Source organism: Lolium rigidum, chromosome 5 (assembly GCF_022539505.1).
Source record: "Lolium rigidum isolate FL_2022 chromosome 5, APGP_CSIRO_Lrig_0.1, whole genome shotgun sequence".
Classification (NCBI taxonomy): domain Eukaryota; kingdom Viridiplantae; phylum Streptophyta; class Magnoliopsida; order Poales; family Poaceae; genus Lolium; species Lolium rigidum.
In genome coordinates this window covers 183629856-183647215 of record NC_061512.1, presented here as the reverse complement: position 1 = coordinate 183647215, position 17360 = coordinate 183629856, and the positions used below count along the sequence as shown (strand labels likewise).

The 17360-nt window shown below is 46.1% G+C and overlaps 1 protein-coding gene across 1 annotated transcript; it reads right to left on the bottom strand.

The window, feature by feature from the left end:
* Positions 1 to 2934: 2934 nt before the first annotated feature.
* LOC124652211 (nucleobase-ascorbate transporter 6-like) lies at positions 2935 to 7235 on the bottom strand. The gene is made up of 14 exons (XM_047191232.1): positions 6344 to 7235; positions 5809 to 5906; positions 5472 to 5648; positions 5269 to 5369; positions 5103 to 5178; positions 4960 to 5019; positions 4673 to 4857; positions 4490 to 4586; positions 4314 to 4400; positions 4163 to 4221; positions 3977 to 4068; positions 3795 to 3872; positions 3539 to 3699; positions 2935 to 3452 (listed from the first exon to the last, which is right to left on the bottom strand). Exons 1-14 carry the CDS (start codon positions 6444 to 6446, stop codon positions 3234 to 3236), a joined length of 1593 nt encoding a protein of 530 aa, XP_047047188.1. The 5' UTR covers positions 6447 to 7235; the 3' UTR covers positions 2935 to 3233.
* Between the last annotated feature and the right edge of the window lie 10125 nt (positions 7236 to 17360).

The window sequence follows — 17360 nt, the reverse complement described above, 5'->3', positions numbered from 1 at the left end:
ACCAATGGCCCCGAAGTGACGAAATCGGGACAACCGGAGGGAATGACGAGTGATGTGAGGATCACATGTGTTCACGGAGTGTTAATGCTTTGCTCCGGTACTCTATTAAAAGGAGTACCTTAATATCCGATAGTTTTCCTTGAGGCCCGGCTGCCACCGGCTGGTAGGACAAAAGATGTTGTGCAAGTTTCTCATTGCGAGCACGTACGACTATAATTGGAACACATGCCTATTGATTGATTAGTACTTGGATACCGTTTTATTATTATCCGCAAATGCCCTGCTATGATTGTTACATGAGTTTCTCTCATCCATGCAACGCCCGTCATCCGTCCCCGTGCCTACGATATTTTAATCCTGCTGTTTACTATAATCACTACCGCTGTTTCGTTACCCTGCTCGTCGTTATTTTACTATCGCTATCGCTATAAAACTGTTACTATCGATAAACTCTTGCGAGCAAGTCTGTTTCCAGGTGCAGCTGAATTGACAACTCCGCTGTTAAGGCTTTCAAGTATTCTTTGTCTCCCCTCGTGTCGAATCAATAAATTGGGTTTTACTTCCCTCGAAGACTGTTGCGATCCCTATACTTGTGGGTCATCAGTGACCATCAAGATCTGCAAGGAGGACCCTATCGGTGATATGGCTGCAACAACTCAACCTCAGGAACTAGATATTTCCGCTCATTCTTTATGATCATATTGTGCAATATCACACATCAGTTCATCACCTCCCACATCTGATCCCGCGACCAAGTCATAGTTGGGAACCAGACAACTGCAAATCTCTGCTGGAGGATACTAAATGCTCGCTCGACATCCTTCCTGGTAGCTTAGGGCTTGAGATCGTCTTCACAAATCTTGACCATGTAGGATAGATGCCATCTGCAAGGTAGTATCCCTTGTTGTAGTGGTGCCCATTGATCTCATAGTTCACCGGGGGAGCATGGCCCTCAACAACCTTGGCAAAGATAGCCGAGCACTGCAAGTGCAAGACGTTGATATCGTTGTTTCAGTCTGCCATTCCAAAGAATGAGTGCCAAATCCAGGTATCATGTGTAGCCATTGCCTCAAGTACCACACTACATCCTCCTTTGTGGGCTTTGTACATGCACTGCCAAGCAAATAGACAGTTCTTCCACGTTCAATGCAAGTAGTTGATGCTTCCACATCCTAGGAAATCCTCTTGCTGCATTAATTGCATGGATCTGCTCAGTGTTTGCAGTAGTGGGTGATCTTAAGTATAGTTTTCCAAACACTGGTATGACTGCCCTGCAAAACTCGTATAAGCAATCAATGACGGTGCTTTCGGCCATGCGCAGATAGTCATCGACATTGTCGCCCAGAGCTCCATATGCAAGAAACCTCATTGCGACCTTGCACATCTGTAGCGAGGAAAATCCAATCATGTCGGTGCAGTCCGGTTTGCATCGGAAGGAGGGGTCAAAGTCCCGTACGGCATACACAATCTTCAAAAAGGGCTGCCGCCTCATCTTGCACCGGCGCTGGAATGTTGCCTCACGATGCCACGTATCACCGGTGAAGTAATCGACGTACAACACGATGTACCCCTCCAGGCGCTGCCTCGCCTTGGCCTTCCAGTGTCCCGGCCCAGAGCCGCCACGCTGCGGCTTTGAGTTCCGCTAGGCGTACAGGCTAGCCAGGGATGCGGGGATCATCATGTGCTCTTCATCTTCGGCGGCAGCAGCGTTTTTCTCCTCCAACAGCAAAACGAACATATGCTCGTCCTCATCGTCGGAGTGCATGACCAATCAATCAAACCATCGAACACCTCACGGGTGTGGTGGTGTAGAGGTCTGCACGGGGGATCGGAAACGGAACGCCAGTGACGATGATGCATGGCGGCGAACTCGGAAGTAGCTAGGAGTGGGTGAGGGCTTTCTATCGGCGTGTACGCACCGGAGAGGGTAGGGGTGGTGTCGGCGACGAGATGACGATGACACGGGGAGAGGTGGTCTGTGGCTCTGTGCAGCACGAGTGGGGAAATCTTTGTGGGGGATATGTGTTTTGCCGCCGACAGACCTGGCCCACACGTCTTTTCTCTCCATCCGGCGCTCCCAGGCGCCTTGGGTTCAGTCTGCGATCACCGGATGAAAATATGGTCCAATCCGACGATTTATGGGTTGTTAGGGGCGCAATGGGAAAAATTTACTCCATCCGCGATGGAAATTGGCCTGGGGAGGAGGTAGTGGGGCGACGAGTGAAAATGCTCTCATTAGCCGGGCTCTGAGGATGTTCCAAACGCATGGTAATTTCGGCTATGGATGTTTGGTGTACTTTTTTTTCCTGAGGAAGTGGTACATATATGACTTTCATTGAACTGGAAGCCCTTGCACTCCACAGCCCGTCTCATCAGCTGCAAAAAGGCCTATGAAGCCTATGGGCCCAGACAGACTTTCTGCAAGCAAGCCGAGCAAGATTGTAAGACCGAGGTCTAGAGGTATAACCCGCTAATGTTCAACATGCCAATAGCTTCTGGAAACCGAAACAGAAGTAACCTGTCTTTTTCTATAACAATGTCATGTACACTTCAGGTGATCAAGATATTGTTGCGATGAAGATGCCCAAGAGTTTCTGGAAGTAGCTTGAACTTGTCTTTTTCACATATTCGTTTTTTTACCCCTAATTAGGTTGTCGCTCCGATTTGTTCAAGATCTGACAGTTCGTACAACCCAAAGATAAGCAGGCAGTGGCTTTCTACCAGTAAAGATAACCCGTGTAATGTACATACAATTCAGGAGGAGAAACAATTTCTGCAAGTAGCAGTATTCACCAATACTACCACCGCTCATAAAAAAAGATGTCTTAGCTTTATCCAAAAGTAGATGTATCTAGACCTGATTTAGTACATAGATACATTTAAATTTTGACAAAGTTAAGACATTTTTTCACAGAACGAGTAGCATAAATGAAATACTGTTCAAAATTCTACAAATATATTAGCACTAGGCAACCATACTGATACTGTGTTCTCTTCTGGGTGGGAAAGGCACATGTACATCGCCAGATTGACAGGTAAAAGTGAGAAGCTAACAGGTTATGACTTATGAGGCATTGATCCGTGCAGAACTAAAACGAACATGGCGTCCCCACTGGTCCAACATATCAGTCGATTTCGCCCATCAATACACAAAATTGACGCACAGCGGCACCACCAGAAACTTGACAGATCAAGCCAGCAGGACCATGCATGAACAAGGGATGATGCCGGGATCAGACCGAAGGGAAGAACTTGTTGAGGTTGAAGGGCAGGGAGTAGAACTCCTGGCTCCTGGCGTCTTTCTTGAAGCTCCTGAACTTGTCCCACCAGTGGAACCCACGGTCCTTCCTCACCGCGCTCTGGTGCAGGTGCATCGTGTTGTCCAGGAAGTAGGCCACGAGCCCCGCGACGAAGGGCTTATTCGAGAACGGCACGTTGATCATGTCGTTGAACTGTCGAAAGGAACGAGGAAAACAGTTAACTTGAGAGAGAGAGGGAGAGAGTAATGGCACGAGTCTTTGTCATCTGTTTATCGTACCCATCTGGCACCGGTGTGCACCGGACCATGGCCTGAAACGGAGGTGTACTCGTTGAAGTACTGAGGAACCGAGATGCCCATGAAGAAAGCGAAACCCAAGATGAACTTGGTCCTGAAGCTGTTCAAGTTGCAGAACTGAAGGAAGCTAATACCACAGGCACCTGAATTTGGAAGAACCAATGAATCATACTGCAAAAAATATGCTGGAAATAATAAGACTGTCAAACGGTGAGCGGGTTCAGATATCTGAACATACCGACATATGCGAAGAAAATACAGTACATGCCAGCAAATATGGGTAACGGAATGGACGCGAATAGGGCTCCAAATTTTCCTGTTTTCGAAAAGAAAGAATACTAAAATCAGCTTGGGTAACAGGAAATATGCACAACAAAAACTCAAGTAACAACAGCTTTTAAAACAAGTTAAGCATAATACCCAGGACAGCGAAGAAAATCATGAACCCGGCAGATATCTGCACCACTCTCCTGCTACCAACATGTGTCACGGCAAGTAAACCAATATTCTCCCTGCAAATAAGAAGTTCACAAAGCTAACTAGTAAAACTAATGTTATATACAATCAAGTAATTGCCACTTGTTGTATCCCCAAGCATATACTTACACTGAAACTGAGGTTCCATTGGCTGTCCCAAAGAATGAATCAAGCAAGATACCAATGCCCTGAAAGTGGCGTTTCAGAGTGACCAGCATTAGTACCAACTACCAAGTAAAAGATGAGACAGACTCCACTGTATAACAAATGATCCATTTACCTGCCAGCCAATTCCCCGACTGATGATCGTTGGCGGTATCATCGTTGCACTTGCATACCTTGAAGCGGCAATGAAGGCTCCAGTAGACTGCAAGTCAACAAATTATCATCTTATTAACTAATTATGACTGAATGCATGTATTTTTTTCTATTTTCAGGCAAATATTACATACAAACCTCTACAATAGCAATAAATGAAGTCATCATCATCGCAAAAGCTTCGCCAGCATCAAATGTTGGACCCCCCCACTGAAAGGGATAAGGAACACTTATCCTACAGCCAGAATTCAGTACCTTCATAAGCGCGATATCATCAAAATTATACTACAACATAATAGTATGAATTCCTGGAAGCCCTACCATGCAGCTCCTCCAATAAGCCCTGAACGATCGACGCGGCAATGCACCTGCGTCTTTGGCCTGACATTCTTGTAGGCACCACTGATGGTGAGGATGTATGCATAAAGCCACACAATTGAAACGGTGAAAAGAACAGAGAACCGGCCAAAGACGCCCTTTCCAGAATTCAACACATGAGGTAAATACTGTCCAGGAAACAAACATGATCAGTACATTACCTTAATCGAAACTATTTGACACATTAGACCGGTCACCCAGCAAGTCATAAAATGGTGTCAGTAAAATACCTCAGCAAACACAACCATTAGAATGAGTTCTGGAAGACCAACTTCCACGCACTTTCCTACCTGCAAATTATCACATAACAACTTTATCATTCTTCCCTGAATATAGAAACAGGAAAAATGAAAAGTGATGTTGCAAAACTAACCGCTGGGAAACCAAGTTCATAAAGCCCAAATCCAACTAGTGAAACAAGAGGAACTGCAGATAATGGACTAAGCAGTCTGCACCAAAATTATGCAGGGTAGTCAATATCAGAAAACTGAAACGCTGCAAGGTATTGTAATCCAAGAAAGGCCTAAAATGAGACCCACTTAACGACATTGCGCCAGAGACCGCTGAAGCCAAGGATGATCTGAATCGTCGATGCGATGATGAGAGCACCTTGCGTTCCCCTCATGGTCCTTAAGAATTTCTAAACAACACAACGGTAAGATAAGTTTGGTAAGATAAGTTTGTTATCCTTTCCTGAGAGAAACTCTAAAATTAATAAGACCAATCTGTTGGGCAGTAGTACCTCGTGAGGGTCTACCACATCATTGTAACGTCCAGCCAGGATGATTGAGATGGTTGGCGCGACGAAAGTGTACGAGCCACCCATCACAACAGGGAGGCGAGTACCGAAGAACGTTTGGAGCAAGGTGTTTATGCCGGCCACAAACAACAGCGTCTGAATTACCCGGGCTTTTTCTTCCTGACAAACAAAAAAGGCAGTGTAACTATCATTCAGGAGTGTATTTCAGATGCTTGGCAAAACTGTGTGCAGCCTTGGTACTTCTTCAGCGTTAGCGAATTCATATTTCAAGTAGGTGGATGTAATCAACAATTAGCAGTGCATAAATCTCGAGACTCACATTTCCGCCCCCCATCTGAGGAACAAGTGCGCTCGGTATGATGACAGTGGTGCCCAGCATGACAATGAAGTGCTGAAATCCCAGTATCATGGCCTCGGCTGCGTACAAGATTACAAGGAACAAGGGAAACATCAGCATACCATTTGAGTGGTGTCAATTGCATAAAAAGATGTACAAACTGAAGAAACCTGTTTCAGTGCAAGTATGAACAAACTGATATGCACCGACAGTAATGAATCTTCCTAGACTAGTCAGCAAAAGTATGTAATATTTTTTTCCAATAGAAAAATAGGACACCAGCAGCACATGAAGAAACCTGTTTTAGTGGAACTATGAACAAACTGATATGCACCGACAAAAAAAAAAGGAAGATCGCTACGGAACAGATAAGCGCTGGAAAAGAAAACCTCAACATTAAAGGAGAAGTATAGGCAAAAATTAAGGAACATGGAAGGAGAAACACAAGAAAGGGAAACTTTTAACAGCAGAACCGAAAGGCCCCTGGAGCGGAGAGGAGGAGGAGGAGGAGACGTACGCCATGGCGGTGGGCTGGTGATGCAGAAGGACACGCCGGGCAGCTGCTCCTTGGGCGGGTGCGGCTGCAGCTCGTCGGCCTTGGGCGGCGGTGCGGCTGCCATCTTCCTCCAAACTCCCAAGAAGCCTCACTCCACTTCAGTCCACTCGCACAAGCTCCAAGAGAACTCCCAGTAGAAGCAAATTCCTTCGGTTCAACGCGGAAACAAACAAGCAACTGAAGAACGGCCGGATAGGACCAGCGAGTAACCGACTGACTGATTTGTTGGTGTTTTGTGCCCCCCAAGAACACTCACGAGAAAGAAGGGGGGAGAGAGGAACAAACCAATCACTCACTCAACTCAGCTCACTGGTACATGAACAGAGGACAATAGGCGGAAAGAATCAACATAAAGAAACGGTGGTCTTTCCTTTGATCTGGCCTAGCGAGCTAATTCTCCACTACTTCTCCCCCTCGCCCAAGGAACGGAATCTATCCGGCCCCAAAAGCCACCTTACGAGGCGCACGCTCTTCTTTCTCCCTCGCAGCAAGGAAAGCAAGAAGAGGAGACGACGAGTCTGGCTATTTGCATGAGCGAACTACAGCGGGAACGAACGCGCAGAAAAGAGGTGAAATCTTTCTCTCTGTTTTGGCGGCAGAAAGGAGGTTGCAGAGAGGAGGCGAGCGGCTGCAGAGGACGACTGCTCTCTTGCCTCCTTCCCCCTTTCCGCTTTAAAAACGGCGCCTTTTGCAAGCGAGCTGGCCAGCCTTTTTTCTCGCTCTCTCTCTTTTCTCCTATCGGATTCTCGCTGTTTCCTGTCGCTCGCTACCTCGCTCACTTGCTGCAACTGCAACGCTCCCCACGCAGACGCCACGCGGAGCGAGCCGTTTCGGGCTACTCTCAACTGCTCGGCCGTTTCACTCCAACCGTTACTGTACTGGCGCTGCAGCAAGGTTTCCCCTCCGGTAGAAAATTAAGATGAACAGCAACCCATTTCTTGCAGATCGATTGTGACCGTGCTGCCCGTATAATTTGTTTCCCCAAATATGCTTTCACCGGAGTCAAGGAAGGAACCTGTGAAGTGGGAGAACTATGGGCAAAAGAAAGTGTGGTTGTTGAGGGAATTTATTCTCCTCTATCTCTTAGCTAGGCTGTCTACTAAAGCAGCAGCCCTGTCCTGAGCGCTAGGGCTTGACAAGATTGAGGCATGATTGGGGAAAATCCTCAGGACCAGGCTGATTAATCGGCCTCAAATCTAGGTCTCATCTAAGCTGGCTAAACGGAATTTTTGTCAGTGGCTGCTAGTGGCGACGTCCGTTTGACGAATACGGAGTTAGTAGGAACATGGCATTCCCTGTCGAATATATTTTTTTTAAAAAAATACGTGTGCGGCTGATCTGTACGCAGTAGTATATTCAAAGCCTCGGACGGTTCTACTCTCCGCTTTAGGTGCTTAGCTCTGGCCACCAAAAGGCTTTGCTGATTTGCCAAAACAAGATCCTTTCTTCCAAAATCCAAAAAAGACTATTTGGTGCTGCCAGCCAAAAGCACACCAAACACCCCCTTAATCTATCGACGCTTGTAGAATGTTTGGACAGTGATTGTGAAGAGCTGCTTCCGGCTTCCGACTGTTGTTGTCGTCGAGTATAGTATGACTACGTGGAGGCGTATGGGTGTTCGGCGGGATAATCACCGAAAGCTGGGCAGGTGCCTTGTAGATCTCATGCAATTTTCCATCAAAACTGAGTGCAACGTCACTATTATCAGGGAAAATTCAAAGGATTTCAATCTTACAAATTAAAACGAGACATACATAGGAAAAAAATCTTATATAGACATGTCTACTGAATGTTAGCTTAATTGTTTTTACGTAAATCATAATAATTAGGTTGAACCAGCTGGTGGTCGATTATATTGTTTGTCTCACTCAGAATGCTTTAATGCAATGAAGGAACGTCCTAAGCAAGGTGGTAATACTGTCCATGAACTGCATCAGAAACTAATGGGGTGATTTTAAAAATCAACTTTAAAAAATCCTACGACGACTTGATTTCAACACTCTCAGAATAAAAGGTTTGTTTAAAGAGTGGCGCACTTGCATCCATGATTTTGTGTCTCAAGGTAGTGTGATCATCAAAATCAATGATAGCATTGTCAAATACTTCTAAATAAAAATGGACTAAAGACACGATGATCTATTATCACCAATGCTATTTAATATAGTGATCGATATGCTAGTTGGCATGGTTGAACGCGCAAAAAATGATGACCATATTAAATGAGTGATTCCGCGTCTTGTAGATGGACATATTAAGGACAACTCAGATATTAGATTCCGGGAAGATAAGTGGCTAGAAAATGCAACCCCTAGGAACAATATCCATCTCTATAGAATATTGTTCGTCGCAAGAGAGATACCATCACTATGGTCTTAGATTCCTCTCTCCACCAAATACGACATCTTACAATTCTTCGCTATAGTGATTGGAAATTGTGCAATTATAGTAAGGGCCGATGAATTTCTGTGAAATTTACATGAGAGTAAAATATCTCGGTGACTTCCATGTATATAGCATTGGTCCAGCCAAAAGTACTAGTCGATAATAATAAAAATAAATTGGAAAATGATGATACCACTAAAGATTTCTTTTGCTTGGTATCTTCGTAGAGTACTAATTCTCACTCAATATAAACTTGTAAAACGCATTCGTCATTGAAGTACAAACTGTGTATTTTTTTGGACAAAGGAAATATATTAATATCGCGAAGCTACAAATCACACCTAACGTCTGCAACTACATATCACCCTACTGTCAGGTGCTGATGCACACCTCCAAAAAAAAGAAAGAAGAATTACATGTGATCTATTTTTTGTAGCAACGGACCAACCACCAAGACAACACCATAAATCAATATTCTCCAATAGCAACGTCTTCAAGTAGGGAACAATGCACAAGCATCGTCATCGTCCTGATCATAGATCATTGATTTTCACCCAGGAGAAAGTCCGTGATCAGAAAACTATACCTTCAACAAGATTATTTCTAGGCATAACCAATTAAAGCGAGACCTTATATTTTCACCATGCAATTTTAGACTCTAAATTTCTCTTGTGATGTCGCCCCCGCTTGCTGATGCCGCCGCTCCAAGTCATGAATCACCAAGCCAAAACCTCATGCAGGACTCGAACCACCATTACCAATCCTCGGATCTCGGCTTCCATGCCATTCTCCATGAATGACTTCACCATGGAACTAAAGATATGTTCCACGATGGCAACAGACCGCAAAACTTTCCATCGCTCCCTTTTAAACCAAATGGTAAAACAAAACATGATTGCACGCAACAGAATAACATACGACCCAACTATCTCCGGCATGTCATAATTAAAGTTCGTCGGTGGAACCTTCCAAAACTCGACACTCCGGCCAAATCAATGAAGACATGGAATCTTTGTCATGGCGTGAGAGAGATCCTAGGAACGCCTCCTTTATTCAAGCCGAGCCAGCAACCCCCACGCCACGAACCACCTCCCAGCTCGGCAAGTCGGTGCACCAACCACGGCCACTGCCACACAACCATGTGAAAAGACGAGATGTCGCCTAGAGGGGGTGATAGGCATTTTAAAAACTATTACGGATTTGACTTGTAAGAATGTGAAATTAAACTAACGTTTATTTTACAAGCACAAAAACTAAACATGCTAGACTGAACTAAGTGCAACAACAACTTAGATAAACAAAATAGGCACAAGATATATATAGCACAAGTGATAGCAAGATATAAGTACTTTAAGCACATTGGCTATCACAAGGAAAGTTGATACATGCATGAAGGTCGAGACGAAGCCCAATTTTAGGACTCGACCTAGCTAGTTATCTTATTTATTGTTTTTTATATCTATGGTCATACGTGGGCCAAATAGGGTTTTTATTAAGTTGGCCAGTTTTGGTTTGGGCCTGTCCAAACCAAGCTAGGGAGTCCCACATGGGCTGGCAGGCCAACCCCTCATATAAGGGCTGGAGCGGCTAGGGTTTTAGGTAGAAAAGTTTAGGTTAAAACTATTACGTGTGTTCACGTGTATCATCCCTCCAGGGTACGGCGCTGCCGTTTATCTAGTTCGTAATAAGATCCGCTGTGAAGGTTCTTATGTTCATCAAGGATTGTCTAGCTCAGGTTTGAGACGTATCGTTCATTGATCCGTTGCTTGCTGGATTTATTCCTCTTCTCCAGGTGGCATTCATCGCATTATTGGGAGTATCTATCTACCCGGGTTCTCGCTGTGAAAGATCGGGCAAACACCCGAGACGATCAGGTTGGATCCCCATATCATGTGGTATTAGATTTCTGGGTTGCTCACGGCGAGGTTTTGTTGATCGATCTCGCAAGATCGGTTTGTATCGGAGGAGTACTTGCTCAAGGTTGAAGGAGGTTGAAGTGGAGGAAGGTTTTGTGCAGTTGGGCGCAATTTTTCCACCGTCTCGGGCTGTTTTTGCTGGCAAAATTGCGAATTTCGAGGTTTGAAATCGGGAAGAAGATGCAGATTCGGGCAGAATCCGGTGCCAGGCTCGGCAGACCGGCCCCACCCCCGGCCGGCTCGGCCCCACACCCCGCCAGATCGGTCCCACCATCGGCCGACCCGGCAGAAATTGGCCTCTGTGCCGGTGCCCACCGGGGCGATGTCATGGGGGCTCCGTCCTTCCGCCTGGTGCCCAGCCCGGCCAGACCATCCCCCAGGCCGGACCACCCGGCGCCCATGCCGGCCAGACCGGCTCCCAGGCCGGACATCCGGTTCCCAGACCGGCACAACCAGCTCCCAGACCGGCGACTTCGGCATCGAGGTTGGTCGCGCTGGGACCCAACAGTACTACTCTTGTTTCCGATGGTTCCGTGCCTTGCGCTAGGTTTGCTTCGCGACATGTTCGTCCGGATAAAAGGAAGGAATATGTTTACTATGACTACCTCGATATTGTGACTGGTTCAACATTCGATCCAACTAGAATCAAGTGGAGGTTGGCTAGTTCTGCGTCTCCGGTGGAATTTCAGATTTGGGAAACCGACATTGATGGTGGTTTTGAAAGATGCAAGGCGTTTGATAGTGCGTTTAGTGGCCAAACTGAATTTGCTATTGCATACCGGCGTGTTGATGATGTTGTGGCTAGTTGGTACCGTGATGCTCTGACAGTCGAGGGTATCATTGGTGGTAAGGTTTAGTTGGGCAGATTTCAAGCAGTTTCTGTGTGCTAGATTTGTGGTCAAGTCCACGGAGATGGACAAGGAGGTGGTGTGCTCTAACACTACCGTGGAGAAGGAACCTGGCTCTGATACCATGGACACTACTGTGACTATGGAGGAGGATGTACCATTCAGCGGGCTGAATATGCTACTCAAGAAGGTACAAGATGAAGCTTGCAAGACAGTTGACAAGGGTCAGCGATGGAGTTTGTTTCAGACTGAGTGCATTATAAAGGAAAAGGCTTGCAAGTTGATGATTGATGGTGGTAGCTGTACTAATGGCATAAGCAAGGCGATGGTGGCAGCATTGGGATTGTCTACATGGCGTCTTCCTGAACCTAAGCGTCTTGAGTGATTGAATAGCTATGGTATGCTGAAAATTACTCATAAGATGCATGTGCCATTTACAGTTGATGATTATGCTGATGAGATAGAGTGCGATGTGTTGCCATTGGAGGTGTGCGGATTACTACTTGGGCATCCATGGCAGAATGATCGTAATGTGACACATGCTGGGAGAGAAAATACATATGCGTTTATGCATGGTGGAAAACAACGGACTTTGAAGCCTATGGGTGATGATCATATCAAGTCCGATGTGGAGTTAGTGGTCCGTAAGGAGAAGTTACACAAGCCTAAATTGCAACAGAGGTACATGATCTTCCAAGTGTCGATGTTGGTCATATTTCAGCCAAGCCTGTAGATGACAAGCCAGTACTTGTTGGTGACAGGCCGGTTGAAGTCAAGCCTATTGTTGATGAGGATGTTGCAGCATGTGCTACAGTTCCAGTTTGTGTTTATGCCAGTATTCAGATCGATGATGTTTTGTGCTGATAGTGTTTTAGTGCATATGGCGCAGATGCGCATGGGAGGAGTGGGAGGTGAGCGCGTCAGCGGAGACAGTGGGCAGCGGCACTACCGTGCTAGGAGTACTGCAGTCCAGTTTTCCGCGGCACTGTGGATGCATAGAGGCAATGATGGTCGTGTTCGATAACTTTGTGGCCCAGGCATTACTCGTTTGCAGGGTTGCACAAAGAAAGTTCATATTCAGCAATACAGGGTTCCATCAAGACCTCACAAGAAGAAGGTATTGACGCCGAAGTCCAAGCTCGTGTGGAGAAGAAAGGAGGCGCCATGTGCTGTATCAAGTCAAGCACGCTGAGAGGGAGGATGTGGTGTGGTAGGTAGGCAAGACTTGAAGACGGCGCAGACGTGTGATGCTCATATCATGTCACCTTTTCCAGAAGAACCTCACGCGTTGGGGACAACGCTTCTTGAAGGGGGGGGGGGGAGGATGATACGGGCATGAAGGCCGAGGTGAAGCCTAATTTCAGGACTCCACCTAGCTAGTTATCTTATTTATTGTATTTTATATCTATGGTCATATGTGGGCCAAATAGGGTTTTTATTAAGCTGAGTCAGTTTTGGTTTGGGCCTGTCGAAACCAAGCTAGGGAGGCCCACAAGGGCTGGCCGGCCAACCCCCTCATATAAGGGCTGGAGTGGCTAGGGTTTTAGGTAGACACGTTTAGGTTAAAACTATTGCGTGTGTTCACGTGTATCATCCCTCCGGTGTACGGCGCTGCCGTTTATCTAGTTCGTAGTAAGATCCGCTGCAAAGGTTCTTGTGTTCATCAAGGATTGTGTTGAGGCGTATCGTTCATCGATCTGTTGCTTGTTGGACTCGTTCCTCTTCTCCAGGTGGCGTTCATCGCGTTATTGGAAGTATCTATCTACCCGGGTTCTCGCTGTGAAAGATCGGGCAAACACCCGAGAGGATCTGCAAGGATCCTCATATCAAAAGTAATCTCGGTTATATAGATAAATGAGGCACGCGGAGACGAAGATGTATTCCCGTGTTCCCCCACACAAGGTGAGGTACGTCACGTTGGAGAAATGCGGGCTACCACGAAGGATCACCTTCTTCTCCAAGCCAATTCCACGTAGGACAAAGGCTTTTCCCTTATGGTTAGATTTTCCGCCACTCCGGAGATGGCAAGCTCCACAACCACTTCACAACCTCCACGAAGGAGAAGCTCGGGCCTCTTCACAATCTTCCATGAAAAGGTCACCGGAGCACCAACCGCCAAGCCAACTAGGAGGTCACCCTCCAAGAGTAACAAACTCATGGTCTCTCACTCGAACTAATAGTAATAGAGAGCTCAATACTATGCAAGGATGTAAAGCAAGAACACCAAGAAAAGTTCTCAAATACCACCAAAGCAACAAATGCTATGGGGGAACTAGAGAGGAAGAACAATGGTGGAGCTCAACCAATGACTCCAAGATCTAGATCCAAGGGGTTCCCCTCAATTAGAGGAGGATTTGTTTGGCGAGAACTGTAGATCTAGATCTCCTCTTCCAAAACCCTCAAAAAGATATAAGAATCGTAGGAGGGAAAGGGGAGGAAGCAAGCTCAAGAGGCTCAACAAGATGGTAAAAAACATGCTCAAGAAGGTCTAGAACAATGGGGAAGAAGCTCCTTTTATAGCCCCTACAAAATTATGACCGTTTGGGAGAAAAATCGAGCCACCCGGCACTGAGCCCGGCAGGACCGGGCTGGCTACTGACCTACCCGGCAGCAACACCCGGCATGTCAAGCCATACGCCGAAAATGCGACAACTTTTGTGTCCGGACTCCAATTTCGATGATCTTGGGCTCGTTGGAATCACGACAACGAGCTCTACAACATTATGCATAGAAAAATCATGGTGCAACCATTAAGTAAGAATAACAGTATAAAATGTTTGACCTATCTATAAAAATCAAACCGGTAAAACCTCCAAACATGAAAACGCAATAGAAAATGCATATGAATTCTGTTTTAGATGAACTTGGACTTGTTGTAAAGCTAGAAACAAGCTCAACATCCTCAAATAAAGAAACACCAAGAAACAACAAGAATATAGGGATGCAAAGAATGCATAGGATTGAGCTCGCTAAGATGATGTGATCAAGTTATTCAACCAAAATCCGCTCTTGATAGTGCGGCTATGTATCATGTAACCCGGTCTCTCAACAACCACCTTGAGACCGGTAAAAGGAAAACCTAGAAATGACATACCTTTGCCTTGCTTGAACTTCATGATGACACTTCATGCTTCATTCAAGCTAGAATGACCACTTGATTGCTTCGTGAAGACTCATGATTGCTCCCCCATACACCACTATGGGAGCTCCATTGAGGTAGATATTCACAAGTCCATTATCACCAAATGGATGGCAAGCTTCAAGCATGATCTTCTCGATATACACATCTTGAACTTGCCCTTCACAATCTTTATGACATCTAAGCTTGATGCCATAATCTCATGGGCTATATGAGATCATACTCTTGATGCATGCCCATAGAAAGATACCTAACCCACATAGAAAACACAAATGCACATATATAGTGGGTTAGCTCAAGAAGCATAATTTACAAGGCTTCATATAGCCCATGAAGTGTCATCAACTTGCCCACAAGCTAGATCACATGATCCAAAGTGGTACAATCTTTATGCTTCATATGTTGACCAACTTGAATTCAATCTTCACTATTGGTCTTGGTCAACCTTATATCTCTTCATGCTGTAGCATAATATCTTGATCATTCATTGTTTAACACATAAGCTAGAGCATGGCTAACTTGAGTTCCACACAAGAACTCCATCTTCATTTCTTAATCTTGATCATATCATATTCTTCTCTTTCAAATCGATGATCTTGATGCCAATACCAAAGTTATAACATTATATTCATGGCATCCACACTTGAATTCAACATATAGACTTCAAGAAATACCTATGGATATTGAAACTTCCTTTCTCTTCTCAATTTATAATGGATTACCCAATAGTCCAATATGCAGATGACACACTTATTATCATGCAAGCTTGCCCTTCTCAAATAGTTGTCATGAAAGAAATTTTCAATAAATATGCTTTGTCCACTAGTTTGAAAATAAATTTTCACAAGTACTCTTTGATTCCAATTAATCTCTCAAATAATACTGCACATAATATGGCTGGCCTTTCGGACTGTAACATTTCTTCTATGCCATTCACATATCTCGGTTTGCCTCTGGGAAAAACAAAGCCAACTGTACAGGACCTGATGCCCTTGGTTGATAAACTGGAAAGAAGATTTTCTCATCTTTTCTCATGATGTCATACAGTGGAAGAGTATCTGTGGTTAATGTAACATCCCAAATTTCAAATAAAGGAAGAAGAACAATTTCAATTATCCAAAATTCAGAACCAACAAAAACTTTTACTTTGCATATAGTACCCTGCCTAGGACTTGTGCATTTTGAGTGTTATGCCATGATGTTTGTTACTTAGAGTATGTGATGAACTCCAAAACCCTAGAGTGATCAAGTGATCATCATAAACCAAATTCACCAAAAAGAGAAAGAAATCAAATATTAGAAAAACCCTAAAAACCCTAACATATGGTTTATATCATTTTTGTAAATTTGATCCTAGACCCATTTGATCTTCACCAATAATTGTGTTATGTTATTAAAGAGTGAATACAACTTTGAGAATCAAAGATTTACTTTTCAAACCATTTTCAAAATTGAAAACATGATCACATATGATAATGGTCATTTACGACTTTTATAGTACGGTACCTACTTTGAGCCTCTCTATTTCAATTTTTCCAAACCAAACAAATCCAACTCTTGGCATGTCATCCAAGTACTCAACAAGGTGAACAACTTCTGTAAAGATCATCACCCCAAATTCATCATGGATCAAGAGATAGAAGCATGCCAAGATGAGACTTTGAAACAAATGTAACAATCTCCATTTTTGAAATGTGATCAAACCAGGCCACCACTTGCTCACTACTTGACCTAGCATTGACCCCTGGACCCTCCTACACCAAGCCCATGCCAGAGCACCCCCTGGACACGACCAAACATGGCCTAGCCATGGCCATGCCGGCCACGTCGCCCACGACACGCCTCCCTCTCTTTCTCTTCACCATCGCCACGGCCACCATGTCCAACGCGTCGCCCATGATCCCAGGAGATCGCCTGTACCCGCCGTTGGTCGAGGAGACGCCGACAAGCCCCGGACGACGCGCGCCCGGGACGCCCCGGGTACGCCGCCAACGGCATGGCGGCGTCACCCAGTGCACGGACGCGCACGGACACGTCCACGCGGCGCTCGCCAGATCTCGCCGTGCCCGACCATATCCGCGCGCCGTAGTACTTCTCTCGCCACGCGGAGCTCGCCGGACACGCTCGCGTCACCCCCTAGCGTCTACCGCCGCCGGAGAGGAAGCTTCCTGCCGCCACGGCCGCGGCGGTACACGGACGCGCCCGACCGTCGTACGCCCCCATTTGCCGCGCCGTTGACGCTCGCGGTGCCGCCTTGACGTGGTGAACACGACCCCGTCGTCGCTTAGCCCTCTAGCTCACCGGAGACGCCGCGCCCTTGTCGACTTGCCGCGGCACCCACGGCACCCCTCACGCCCTATAAAGGAGACCTCCCCTTGATGATCCAAGCACACCACCATGACCACCTCTCACCACCGCTTCGTCTAGCACCAGTAGCCACTCCAATCGTCGCCGGAGCAAGGCCAATCGACGCCTCACTGCCGCGGAAGCCCTGCCGCAATCGCCGGAGAAGGAGGCCGCCCACGGCGACGCCGCTGCTACAGGCTGCCTCGCCGTCGTCTACAACCTCGTCGAGCACACTGCCCAACCCTAGCTGGAGCCGCGGTGAGCCTCCGACCCCCTACCGCCGCCGTGCCGTGGCCAGTTCTCGTCGGTGACGACGATGAACGTGCGCCGTTGATCTGCGTTATAAT

Excerpts from the sequence above, each read along its gene's own strand:
- LOC124652211 (XM_047191232.1), bottom strand. The coding sequence starts at position 6,446 with ATGGCAGCCGCACCGCCGCCCAAGGCCGACGAGCTGCAGCCGCACCCG. Across the intron at positions 5,020-5,102 it reads ATGAACTTGGTTTCCCAGCG|GTAGGAAAGTGCGTGGAAGT; the intron begins GTTAGTTTTGCA and ends GATAATTTGCAG. Across the intron at positions 3,873-3,976 it reads GATTTTCTTCGCTGTCCTGG|GAAAATTTGGAGCCCTATTC; the intron begins GTATTATGCTTA and ends TTTCGAAAACAG.